Raw genomic sequence first — 11,573 nt, forward strand, 5'->3', positions numbered from 1 at the left:
AAGTTTGGGGACAGAAGGAAGGGACTTGCTGAAGGAGTGGGCGTGGGGTGAGGCAGGTCAGCATCAAGGTCAACTACAGCTCCAGCCTGGGCTCTTGGGTAAACGGTAGCACGTTTACTCAGAACGAGGAAAACTCGAGGAGGAAAAGGTCTGTGGCGGGAGTTGTGATGAAAATAAAGAATCTTTCTTTAGACACGATTTAAGTGTGAGCTGCGTGCAAGACCCCCAAAGGAAGCCAGAGAGTGGTAATTCTTCTCCTTTACGTACACGTGCCAGGCCTTATTCTAACCCATTTACGTGTTTTATAGTACTTCATCTAGAAAAACAATCCTATCGGATGGGGAGGACTTTTAGCCCCATTGAACAGATAGGAAAATAGAGGCACAGAAAGCTGACAGAACTTGCCCAAGGCCGCAGGGCCAGTGAGCGGCAGGGCCTCTGTGCCCTTAAGCCCCACACGCTGCTGCTACTTCTAAGATGCCAACAAGCAGTTGAGGCATTAGAGATGGAGCTCTTCTCGGGTTCTTCTCTTCTTGGGGGCCTCAGTTTCCCATTCCAAAGAATGGGGAGGTGGGCTCTCAGAACACTCCTTCCGCTTCTGATATCCAAGGAGCCTCTACTTTAGAATTAGGCCAGAAACGCTCTGAGTCAGAGACCTTCCCTGACCCGTGTCCCGGACGGGCGGTGCCCCGCATGACCCAGGCAAAGACAAAACAGTCGGCAGACACCTAGCAGTGGCAGGCGTTTCCTGTGACCACATCAGTCAGGCCGGCCAGTTCCATCCACCCCTGCCCAATCCCTCTGGGACCTCTTGGAGCCCAGCCCTCTGGCTCCCCATCCAGAGGCAAGAATGCTGGCCGCCAGCCACGTTCTCTCAGGAGACAGATGTGCCCTTTCCCTCCAGCCAGCCTGGCTCACTCACAGAACTGAGGCAGGGAATGGCCTTAAAAGAGCTCATGGCAGCCACAGGGCCAGCCCTAGAAGGCCCACTTGGAATCCGGCACCAGAATCGGTCGCTATTGCTCCAACAGGTGCGACCACACGGACGGAGGAAAGGCGTGCGCTAGGGCGGCCGAAGGATGAGCAAAGTCAGTCAAAGCTGGAGCAGGTCACACACGACCGAAGTGACATTGTTTTCTAAACCCCAGTGTTCTGGGAAAGGTGCCTGCTTCAGACAGCCCGGGGCGCCTGGCAGGGAAGGGCGGAGGACTCTCAGGATGGGCCCAGCGAGAAGAGACGGGAAGCAAGGAGGAAGGAAAAGGGGGTGCTCGTGGGGGGACTGGGGGACTTGAGACAGACCCAGACAGACCTACCAGAGTGGGCAGGAATAAAACATCAAAAAAGGAAGACACATTCCAGGAGATGGTAGAAGAGGGAGGCCAAGGCCTTTAACCAGAAGGACCAAACGCGGAACAGGGAAGAAGGGCAGAGGGGGAGGGGCCCGTGGCTGAAGTGCCTACTATGTGCCTGGAGCTGTACCTGTACGTGAACAGGCACCCAACACGGATGGAGGTCAGTTAACAGTAACGGTAACGGCAGCTCACCCTTATTTTGTGAGCTTTGCTACGTACTGGGCACGCCTAACGTATTAGGCGATCCCTCTTTGAGATACATACGGTAATGCACCTGAGTTTGACATGAGGGAACTGAGGCAGAGAGAGGCAAAGCCACAGAGCTAGAGAAATGTGAACAGGGGTTCAACTGTAAGGGGCTTGGCTCTACACCAAACTCTACTGTAAGAAGGGGTTTATCATCCCCATTCTACAGAAGAGAAAACTGAGGCTCAGCGAGGTCAGGCTGGAGGAGAAAGAGAAGCCCACACCGATGCAAGGAACGCCATCATTCATCCTGTGGAAAGGTTCCTCACGATGACCTTAGGAGGCCAGCAAAAACAGACAAGGAAAAGGACACTCAGGGACAGTAAGGGACATGCCTAGAGCCACAAAGGAAGATGGAGGCAATGCTGATGGTAAGGCCCAGGGTCTGGACCTCCCCTCCGCCTTAGCTTTTCCTAGAGGAAGGAGTAAAGAAGCCTCTGGAAAGTCACTGTTTCAGCCCTGAAATAAGGTAACAAGAAGGAGGATTCAAAAAGCTTCTTCAGAATACTGGAAGAGAGGGGTCTCAGTCCACCAATCTATCCACCCAGCTCCCCACCCAGCCAGCCACTTGTTCCCCTACCCCTCTGTCTCCCAATTTTCCCTCTCCCCAACCATCCATCCACCCATCCACCCACTTGGTCATTCAATGACCCAACCCTCCATCCCAGAATCCAACCACCCCAACAACTATCAACCAACCATCCATCCATCCACCCCACTGACCATCTAGCTACTAGTCTCCCATTTTATGACCATCCCTCCATCAGTCCATTCATTTAAATATCACACATGAAGGCCCCAACTCACCATTCATCTGAACACGTCTGCCAGCTCACAGGTCTTCACGCACGTCTCCAGCTACCCAAGCACCCGTACATTCCCCCAGTTTTCTGTCCATCCCTCCATCCAGCCAACTCCTACACCTGCAACCACTCACCCCCTCGTTCCTTCATCTACTCACTCATCCACCCACAAATCCATTCACACATCCATCCACGATCCTCCCTGCCCCCCTTCATCCACCATCCACTCGTCCTCCACCCCCCATGCACCTGTCCCTCCTCCCATCTGCCCACACATCCCGTCATTCACACTTGCAGTCATGCACGCATCTGGACGTGTCTACCACTCACCCACCCATCCATTCATTCCTCGACTCTGCAAAGTGTGGGAAACTCCAGGGAAAAACACAAGGGTGGCAAACATACTATCCTTTCCCTCAAAACGCTTGAGAGTGGAAGAGCCCTCTGCCCTCGAATCCCCCACCTTTGGATCTTAGAATCATAGGATGTTAATGTCACAAAGATCCCCAAATTTCTGTGACCGTCTCGATCCACACTGTCCAATACAGCAGCCACAAGCCACGTGTGGCTACTGAGCACTTACAACGAGGACAGGACAAACCGAGAGGAGCTGTAAGTGTAAGATATGCAGCAGATTGAAGACTTCGCGTACAAAGCAAAACAAATACAAAATATCTCTTTAATCATTTTCAAAAATTGATTATACATTGGTTGTATACATTAAAATAATATTTAGAGATATATTGGAAAAAATAAATGATTTAAATTCACTTGCCCTGTTTCTTTTTGACCTTTTTAATGTGGCTGCTAGGAACATTTTAAGTAACACGTGTGGCTCGCGTAATTTTCCTATTAGGCAGTGCTGACCCAGAACAAACCCCTCAACTCGGAAGAGAGAAGGGAGGTCAAGAGAGGGAAGTGACGAGCCTCAGGGGTCACCGTGAGAGAGACCGTCAAGGTCCCACCCAATCCCTGCCTCCGGGCGCACCCGGCAGCCCCGCCCGCGCCGCCCAGCAGCTCACCTGGATTTCCGCTTGCAATAGACCAGCAGGTTGTCGAAGAGGAAGAAGGCCCTCTCCTGGATGTTGCCCGCGGAGATTTTTAACAGAGTCCCTTGGAGGAGGAGCTGGGTGCAGATGTCCGTGAGGTTGGAGCCCTGGGAGAGTGATGAGGGAGCAGGGAATGAGCTGGCCAATCTGGAAGAGCACTCGGGGCTATCCGCTTCCTTCCGAGACCGAACCTACCACTGCCTCGCTCGCGGCCCAAAACCTAAATGCGCCGCTGCGGGAAATCTGTCAGCAGACAGAAAAATCCAAACTATCTGATCGACGGCTTCTGTCTGTGGAGCAGGCTGGAACAATGCCGGGGAGAGCACATGGGGAGGCCCATTTCATAGAAGAAAAGCCTGTGCTCGGGGAGGGGAAATGACCCACCCGGCCCGCGGCCCACGCTGGCGTCCGGTTTTATTTTGGTTCAGTTCTTGCTTGAGGCTTAGAGTTTTTCATGTTTGTTTTGTTTTTGCCTATCCCTTCCTCATTTAAGTCTCGGCTGGTGATGGTATCACCCCGACCAGCATGCCTGTTGAGCATCAGTAAGCGTTTGCCCCTGTCTTCCAAGCACCTGTAACCGTCTCGGGCACACAGCAGAGCTCAGGAAATGCCTACAGAGCCGGTGCCAAACACAGTGCGAACGCCATCGGGGCAGGACCCTAGCCACAGACAGAACACAGGTGGAAGCAGGTCTCAGACTCTACCCGCTCACCTCTGCTAAGGGACGGGAGTGCCTACGACCTCACTGTGCGTGCAGCTCCCTGAATCTCCGTGACACGAGGCGGGGCACAGAGCTCTCAAAAGTGCGAAATGAGAGGAAGCTGGGAACACACCTGGGAGGGCCCAGGAGGCCAGCTACGCAGACTGCTCACCTGTCGCAGGAACAGAGTTTAGCTGGCACTTAGCCATCCAACCACAGACTCCGTTCCCCAGCATCCCTGGACCAGTGTGGTCATGTGACTAACATCTGGCCCGTGTGCCCCGTTTTTACAACATTCCCTTGAAAGAAAACAGCTTCCTCTCCTCTCCCTCCCTTCCCTCTTGTCACAGGCTGGAAGACAGCCGGAGTGAAGGCACGCGCTGTAGCAGACGGTGGAGCTGGGAGGAACCTGGGTCCAAAGGGAGCCCCTGCCCCGCCCCCGCCCAGCTCTGCTGCTGAGAAACCAACTTCTACCTCGTTTATGCCACCCTCTCTCCTTTCAGCACCCAACCATGCACTTGAACCCACACAACAGGATTAGGACCAGGCCCATCAACAGGGAGACAGTGGGGTGCCTGTGACATTTAGGCCCAAGGGTTACTATGCAAAAGAGGGGTTCAGGGAGGTTCGTTTGACAGACCTGCAGATTACAGAGGCGGGAGAATGAGACACGATGCTGTCTCTGCCCAAAAATGAACTTGAGAAAGACAGAGGGAGAAGTGTGCCCCGTCTCCTTCCCCAAACACATGACACCCAGAACCAAAGAGGAGCTCATACCCGATGAGGTATGCTGACTCAGTTATTTCTGAGACCCAGGAAGGGGAACTGGTTCCAGAAACACAGAAATCAGGCTTTCTCCTAACTGCCCACTGCAGTCTCCCTTGCTCCATGCAGTGTCCCCTGAGCACAGCAAACTCATCTCCCAAAAATGCCAGGGAGCCCTCTGGGGCTCACTTGGGGTCCTGGGACACCCACCTCCCGAGGTCAAGGGCTAGGGAGCCTCGGGCAGGAGTGTGCAACCGTTAACAGAAATCACAGCATGGACGCCTGCCCCCTGCAGACGGGGATCGAACTCCACACACAGCCACCAGCGGCGGAGTGAACCCACCGCACCAGGGCTCGGGGCTCTCAGGATGAAGAGCCCCCCGGGACCCCCAGTATCCTCGCCAACAGGGTGAGCGTGACTCCTAGGGTGATGAGGCTCTATCCAGGGCCCATGGGCCAGCTCAGGGCAGAAGCCGTCCAGCCGCTCCTGGAGGCCGCCTTCCTCCCCACCTCGTCCCCTCACCTCACTCATGCCCACTTCTCTGCCCTTCCAGCCTCCAAAGGGGGATTCTAGCTGCTTGGATCCAGTACCTGGCCGGGCTGCAGGGCCCAGAACCCCGACGTCACACAGGCCTACCCCTGACCTCTCTGTCAACATCCAGGGACCACAGAGAGCAGTGAACCCAGCCTGGGAAGCTGCCCCTCCAGCCTTGGCCAAAGACCACCTAGCAAATACACCCGGAATGCCAAGGACACTACCAGCGGCTGCCCCGTCCGCCCTCGCCCTGCTGAGAAGCCCAGCTGGCTCTCGGTCTCCCCAGGATCCCTGCCCCTGGGTCAGGGGTGGTGCCGAGGATCGGATACACAGGGAAGAGGCTGGGCACCAAGGTGTCCGCCAGCCCGGGCTAGAGACTTGCGGACAGTGTAGACGTGCTCGACCTGAAGCGCTGACATGGAGAGAAGATGGGAAAGCTTACCACCCGCCCGTCACCGAAGGCAGACGCTTCGTGATCTGAGCCGCCAGGCGCCCCTGCCCACTACTGCTCTAAGTGTTTTAAACAAGTCCAGTTCATCCTTACGACAACTCTCATTTTACAGATGAAGAAACTGGAGCACAGAGCAGGAAAGTGACGTGTTCAAGGTCACACAGCTGGTCAGTGAGCAAGCTGGGATTTGAACCCAGACAGGATGGCCCCAATACCCAGGGGAGGGGGAGGGAGGGTTGCCTCTTAGAAGGTAACCTGACAACCTGAAGGGCTTTTTATGAGACAACTGGTCTAGAGCAGGGGTCTCCAAAGGGGAGAGACCACAGCCCCCTGGAGCACAAGGCATCCCAGGAAGGGTGGAAGGACCTATGACAATTTCTGTTTATGGTCTCTCTCTCTCTCTTTTTTTTATTTGAATAACAATTTTATGGCTCCTCACTCCTGTTTCCTTCTGTCCCCTCGTGGGTGAGTGGGCAATTGACGGTCTCTTAAACCAGCGTTTCCAGAGCCAGCGAGACGAGTGTGCCCTACTTCCTTCTTATTAAGACCATGCATTTCTTTTTATTACTGTGAGCTTCGCACGAAAGTCCATGGGGCTTGCTCCCCAAGTGTCCCTCTGCGGGAGGGTCAGCCCACACCGGGTCTGAGCTGTAGCTAAAGTTGCATGATGCTTTTTCATCTAAAAAAAACAAAACAAAACAAAACTAAGCATGAAACCCGCTCTGCGGCCACAGCTCCGCCCGACGTTTACGGAGCAGCACCGGTTTGAGCGCTGTGGATGCGTCCCTCCCGAACCCTCAAGTGACCCAAGAAGGGGGACTGCCATTATCCAGACTTTTCAGATGGGGAAACTGAGGACAAAGAACCCCTCCCCGCAAAGAGAGCTTGGCTCGTTCACTCGCTTCCACGGTATTGCAACATCCTGCCATTTCCTTGCGCCGTAAAGTGGATTTATGGCTTAACTTATCTGGTTTTAAGTAAACCAGTCTCACGACTAAAAAGGACAAGCAGCTTAAGAAGGATGGGAGAGGGGGAGGAGCCAGCGATCAGCGATCAAACTCATGATGCAAGCCCAAGCACACAGCCAGAGAGCAGCCGGGGAGAGGCTCCCCCTCCCCCCACAACGAGTCCCCTGCCAGCCATATTCCAAGAGCTCGATGCAGCCAGCTAACCAGACTGGCGAGAGGTCAGATGGAAAGACCGGTAATTATCAGGAAGATTATCAGCAGTAAGGATCTGCAACCACGGCCATTCACCACAAACTACACCCTAAGTCACACTGTCCCCGAGGCTGTAAGGACAGAGCGCGTGAGGCCACCGCAAGGAGCTTCACTGTTACGCATCATTTCTTCTAGCTACGACACATTATTTTTACAAGTCACCTTGAGGATCAAACTGCATTTAAAAACCTTTCTATTACTGGCGTGGTCAGTGGAGCATGTGACTCTTGATCTCCGAGTTGCGAGTTCAAGCCCCACATTGGGTATAGAGATTACTTAAATAAATACACTTAAAAGAAAAAAAAAAAACCTTTCTACTGCACAGAAAACCACTCTACTTCTTCCAAAGAGCAGTCACACTCCAATTTTCACTTTATCCTCAGAATGACACCAGGAGAGGGGCGCCTGGGTGGCTGAGTCTGTTAAGCGTCTGCCTTTGGCTCAGGTCATGATCCTAGGGTCCTGGAATTGAGCCTCGAAGTCAGGCTCCCTGCTCAGGGGAGAGTCTGCTTCTCCCCCTGCCTGCTGGTCCCCCTGCTTGTGCTCTCTCTCTCTCACACACAAATAAATAAAATCTTTAAAAAAAAAAAAAAAGAATGACACCAGGGGATACCTTCAAGAGATATTATTAGTCAAATTAAACGACCAAGGGCAAATGGAGGCCAAGAGAGCAGGACAGACTTGCCTGAGGCCGGGCAGTCTATCAGTTACAGGGCTGGGCCTCCAAAGCAAGTCCCCGTGCCTCAGTTTCCTCAGCTTTCCAATGGGGATCATGAAGGCACCTCCGCTTAGCCCTGGCGACGTGTAATAGGGGCTCAGTAATTGCCAGAAATTCTTATCGTGCTGCATGCATGTCCTACCCAGAAACGGTGATCGAAATCAGGGCCACTCTCCAACTGTGGATTTTTCAGGGTCTAAAAGGACCCCCAAAGATCCTCAGTTCTTATTTCCCTAGGTCCTTCCCAGAAGTAGGCATCAAGAAATCACTTCTGCTCCGGCTGCCAAACTGCTTGCTCAATCTTCCTCTCCACAGGGGCCCATGTGAGAAATTTCTTCTTCAGCTGGTTTCCAGGAAACTCTCTGTCTCCCAGAAGAACAGTTCTGTCTTCCTTTTTTGAAAAATAAATATTGAGTAACTTATGTCTCCTGCTCTCTTCACCTTGGCTGCCAGGAAGCTCAAAGCCCAAACAGGCTTAAACACATCCTCCACTCTTTTTGCTCTTCAGGAAAGCGTGTTGGCTGAAAGTGGCCGTGTGACCCCCTGGTCAATGAGATGAGAGGGGAAGTCTCTTTGGGGCTTCTGGGAAAGGTTTTCCTCCACTGAGGAGAAGAGCTCCCTCTCACTGAGCTGGCCGTGCCCCTGTCTCCTGCTATGTGGGAACACATGATGCCTGGAGCTCCCGCTCTCATGGAACCGGGAGGGCAAGGCCAACAGGACTGCAAGAGACAAAGTGGGAGCTCTCACATCTTGGGGCTGAAATGAGTCCTGAGACAACTGACCCTAACTGACACACCGGAGGATCTGATAATTTGCAGTCGCAGGACACAGAAACCAAGCTACATACATTTTAAGCAGAAAGAAATAAGGGGCTTCCTTCATCATTGGATGGTCTAGGGGAGCCAGGAATCCATACCAGGGCTCCCAGAAAGCCAACAACACTGTAGGGCTGGCCCACCCCCCACAGAACCACTGCCTCAGCCCCAACTGGGAAAAGGAAGAATCACACACCCCTGCCCACGCGGATCCTCCAGGAAATCACCACCCAGGCTGCATCCAGGCCCTCGGGAGCTGCCGCCTCCACTGTCAGCTGCAGAGCCATCCCTGCCTGCTAGATACACGCCACCAACAACAAGTAGATGTCCCGTGCCCCTAGATACCCAGGGTGCTGGAGGCCGGACCCTGTGAAGATGCTACCACAGAAAGCCAGACACACCAGGGCTCTGCTCTGCTGCAAAAACAGCCCAGGGGCCTCTGCCCCACCCCGTCTTCCAAATCCCCAGCAGCTGGATCTGAGTGCGGCCAATTGCATCCCAACCCTGAACTACAAGGGGGACTGAGCGACCCAGCTCTTCGTTCCCCCGCTTCGGCAGGACGGGAAGGCCCAGCGGGAAGAGGAAGGGGACAGGGCCGCGCTAATCCACACGACCGGCCTCCTCCCTGAAAGCAGGCCCCCCTCTACAGCCAGACTCTCAATCTCCACAGTGACACGGAGTCGCATCCAGGATTCCGGAAAGCAGGGGAAAGAAGTGGAAATCCCAAAAGTCGCAAGCACCAGAAAACCCAAAGGCAGATGATTCAGAGAAGAATCTAGACGTCTTTCATCTCTGCTTTTGATCTTCTGTGCCGGCTGCATTTACTCTGATACTGATTTTTTTTATTTATTCAGATTTCCCCATTTCCTTCAACAGATTTGTAGGAAATCTCTGATAATCTAAGGAAGACATGGAGGTTTAAACAAATAAATCTAAGGAAGATGTGGAGGTTTAAACACATGCACAACGAAAAGATTTCAAGAATCCCAGACCCCCCCCCCAGTAAGCATGACGATAGTAATATAATAGCAACACTTAACCATTTATTGAGTACCTACTGTATGCCAGGAAGAGATGAGACCATTTATTGAGTACCTACTGTGTGCCAGAAATAGATGAGACCATTTATTGAGTACCTACTGCGTGCCAGGAAGAGATGAGACCATTTATTGAGTACCTACTGTGTGCCAGAAATAGATGAGGCCATTTATTGAGTACCTACTGCGTGCCAGGAAGAGATGAGACCATTTATTGAGTACCTACTGTGTGCCAGAAATAGATGAGGCCATTTATTGAGTACCTACTGCGTGCCAGGAAGAGATGAGACCATTTATTGAGTACATACTGTGTGCCAGGAAGAGATGAGGAAATAGGCGGTTCAAAGAAGTCAAGACATCTGACTAAAGTCACCCAGCAAGGGAGTGTCGAAGCCAGAATTCTGTCCTGGAGTAGACCCGTAAGCACTACCACGGACCTTGGCATCAAGAGCTCAAAGGCCTACAGACACCAGGCAGAGAAGGCAACGTGTGAAAGAGAGAGACTGGGGAGGACTGGGGGGCAGTTGGGACTGAGGAACACCGAAAGCTCTAGTGGCTGTGGCCGTGGAAAGTGGGGGCCCCGTGCTACTGATTTTTCAAAAGAAACGTGAAATCTAGACTTTTATGTGGACTTCACTGGAAAATAACTAAACTTTTTTTTTTTTACACACACCATGGAGGCCAAACAAAACACAGCCGGCAGGCTGAATGCGGTGCGAGCACCTGCAGCTGCGTGAGCGCGGAGGCCCCGCCCCGGACGCACCTCCCAGCCCTCGATGTGGGACTGCAGCTGCTCCAGCGCCTCCAGCTTCTCCATCTGCCGCTTGGTCTCGTTGATGTTGGAGCACACGGTCTTCATGGCCTGCAGGGCGCTCTGCACCGCGGGGTGGTCCGGGTGCTTGCCAGGAGTCCTCTTGGCCAGCTCCTGGAGGGACAGGGGAGGACGGGAATGAGAGACATCAACTCACTGGGGCCCAGACACCCGGCCCTGCACCACATCCCAGCCCTGCTCTGTACAGGCTGGGTGTTCTGGGGCTGGGGAACATCACTGATTCATTCACTCATTCAGTAAATGTCCTCTGAGCACCTTCTTCGTGGTAGAGCAGTATTTTAGGGCCTGGAGACAAATGAAACAAAGAAAAATTCCTCACCGGGTGGGTATCACATTCTAGTAAAGGAGATGGGCCAAAATAAAGAAAAATCACATGTACAATACAATGTCAGGCAGTGATAAATACTATGAAAGCAAATCAGAATGACAGGCTACAAGGTCTTGGAAAGGGAGGTGTTCTTTCTTTCTTTAGATTTTATTTATTTATTTATTTATTTGAGAGAGAGAGAGCACAAGCCAGAGGATGGGTAGAGGGAGAAAGAGATGCCCTGCTGAGCAGGGAGCCCGACGTGGGGCTCGATCCCAGGACCCCAAGATCATGACCTGAGCCAAAGGCAGATGCTTAATCGACCGAGCCACCCAGGACCCCAGGAGGTGTTCTTTCAAATGGCAGGTCAGGGGAGGCCTCTCGGAGGAGGTGACATTTGAACAGAGACTCTGGATAAAGCAAGGGAGGGAGTCCTGCAAAAATCTCGGGGAAGGGTGCCAGACTGAGGGTAGAGCAAATGCAAAGGGTCTGAGGTGGGAGCACAGACGGCATATAAGGAGGAACAACAAGGAGGCGGTGTAGCTGGGAGTAAGTGAGAAAGACGGAAAGGAAAATAGAGAAACAAGACGGACATCAGGGGTCAGAAGAAGGCCACAGATACGGACCCCCCCCCAGCCCCAGTCTTCTCATCTGTAGGACAGGTATAAAAACACCCCACCCTCCCAGGAACCAGGACGGACCGTATCAAGTGGCCAGTCCAGGCAGGTCCTATTCCACGGCCC

The 11,573-nt window shown here is 53.1% G+C and overlaps 1 protein-coding gene across 1 annotated transcript in view; it reads right to left on the reverse strand.

Moving 5' to 3' along the window:
• Nucleotides 1–11,573, reverse strand: part of PREX1 (phosphatidylinositol-3,4,5-trisphosphate dependent Rac exchange factor 1) — a 175,510-nt gene that overhangs the window by 66,433 nt on the left and 97,504 nt on the right. The window contains exons 6-7 of the mRNA XM_040638439.1: nt 10,455–10,616; nt 3,424–3,557 (exon numbers count right to left, since the gene is read on the reverse strand). Coding sequence (XP_040494373.1) covers nt 3,424–3,557; nt 10,455–10,616 — 296 coding nt within the window. The remainder of the gene's footprint in view (nt 1–3,423; nt 3,558–10,454; nt 10,617–11,573) is intronic.

This window comes from Ursus maritimus, unplaced genomic scaffold (genome assembly GCF_017311325.1).
Source record: "Ursus maritimus isolate PB19 unplaced genomic scaffold, ASM1731132v1 scaffold_22, whole genome shotgun sequence".
Classification (NCBI taxonomy): Eukaryota; Metazoa; Chordata; class Mammalia; order Carnivora; family Ursidae; genus Ursus; species Ursus maritimus.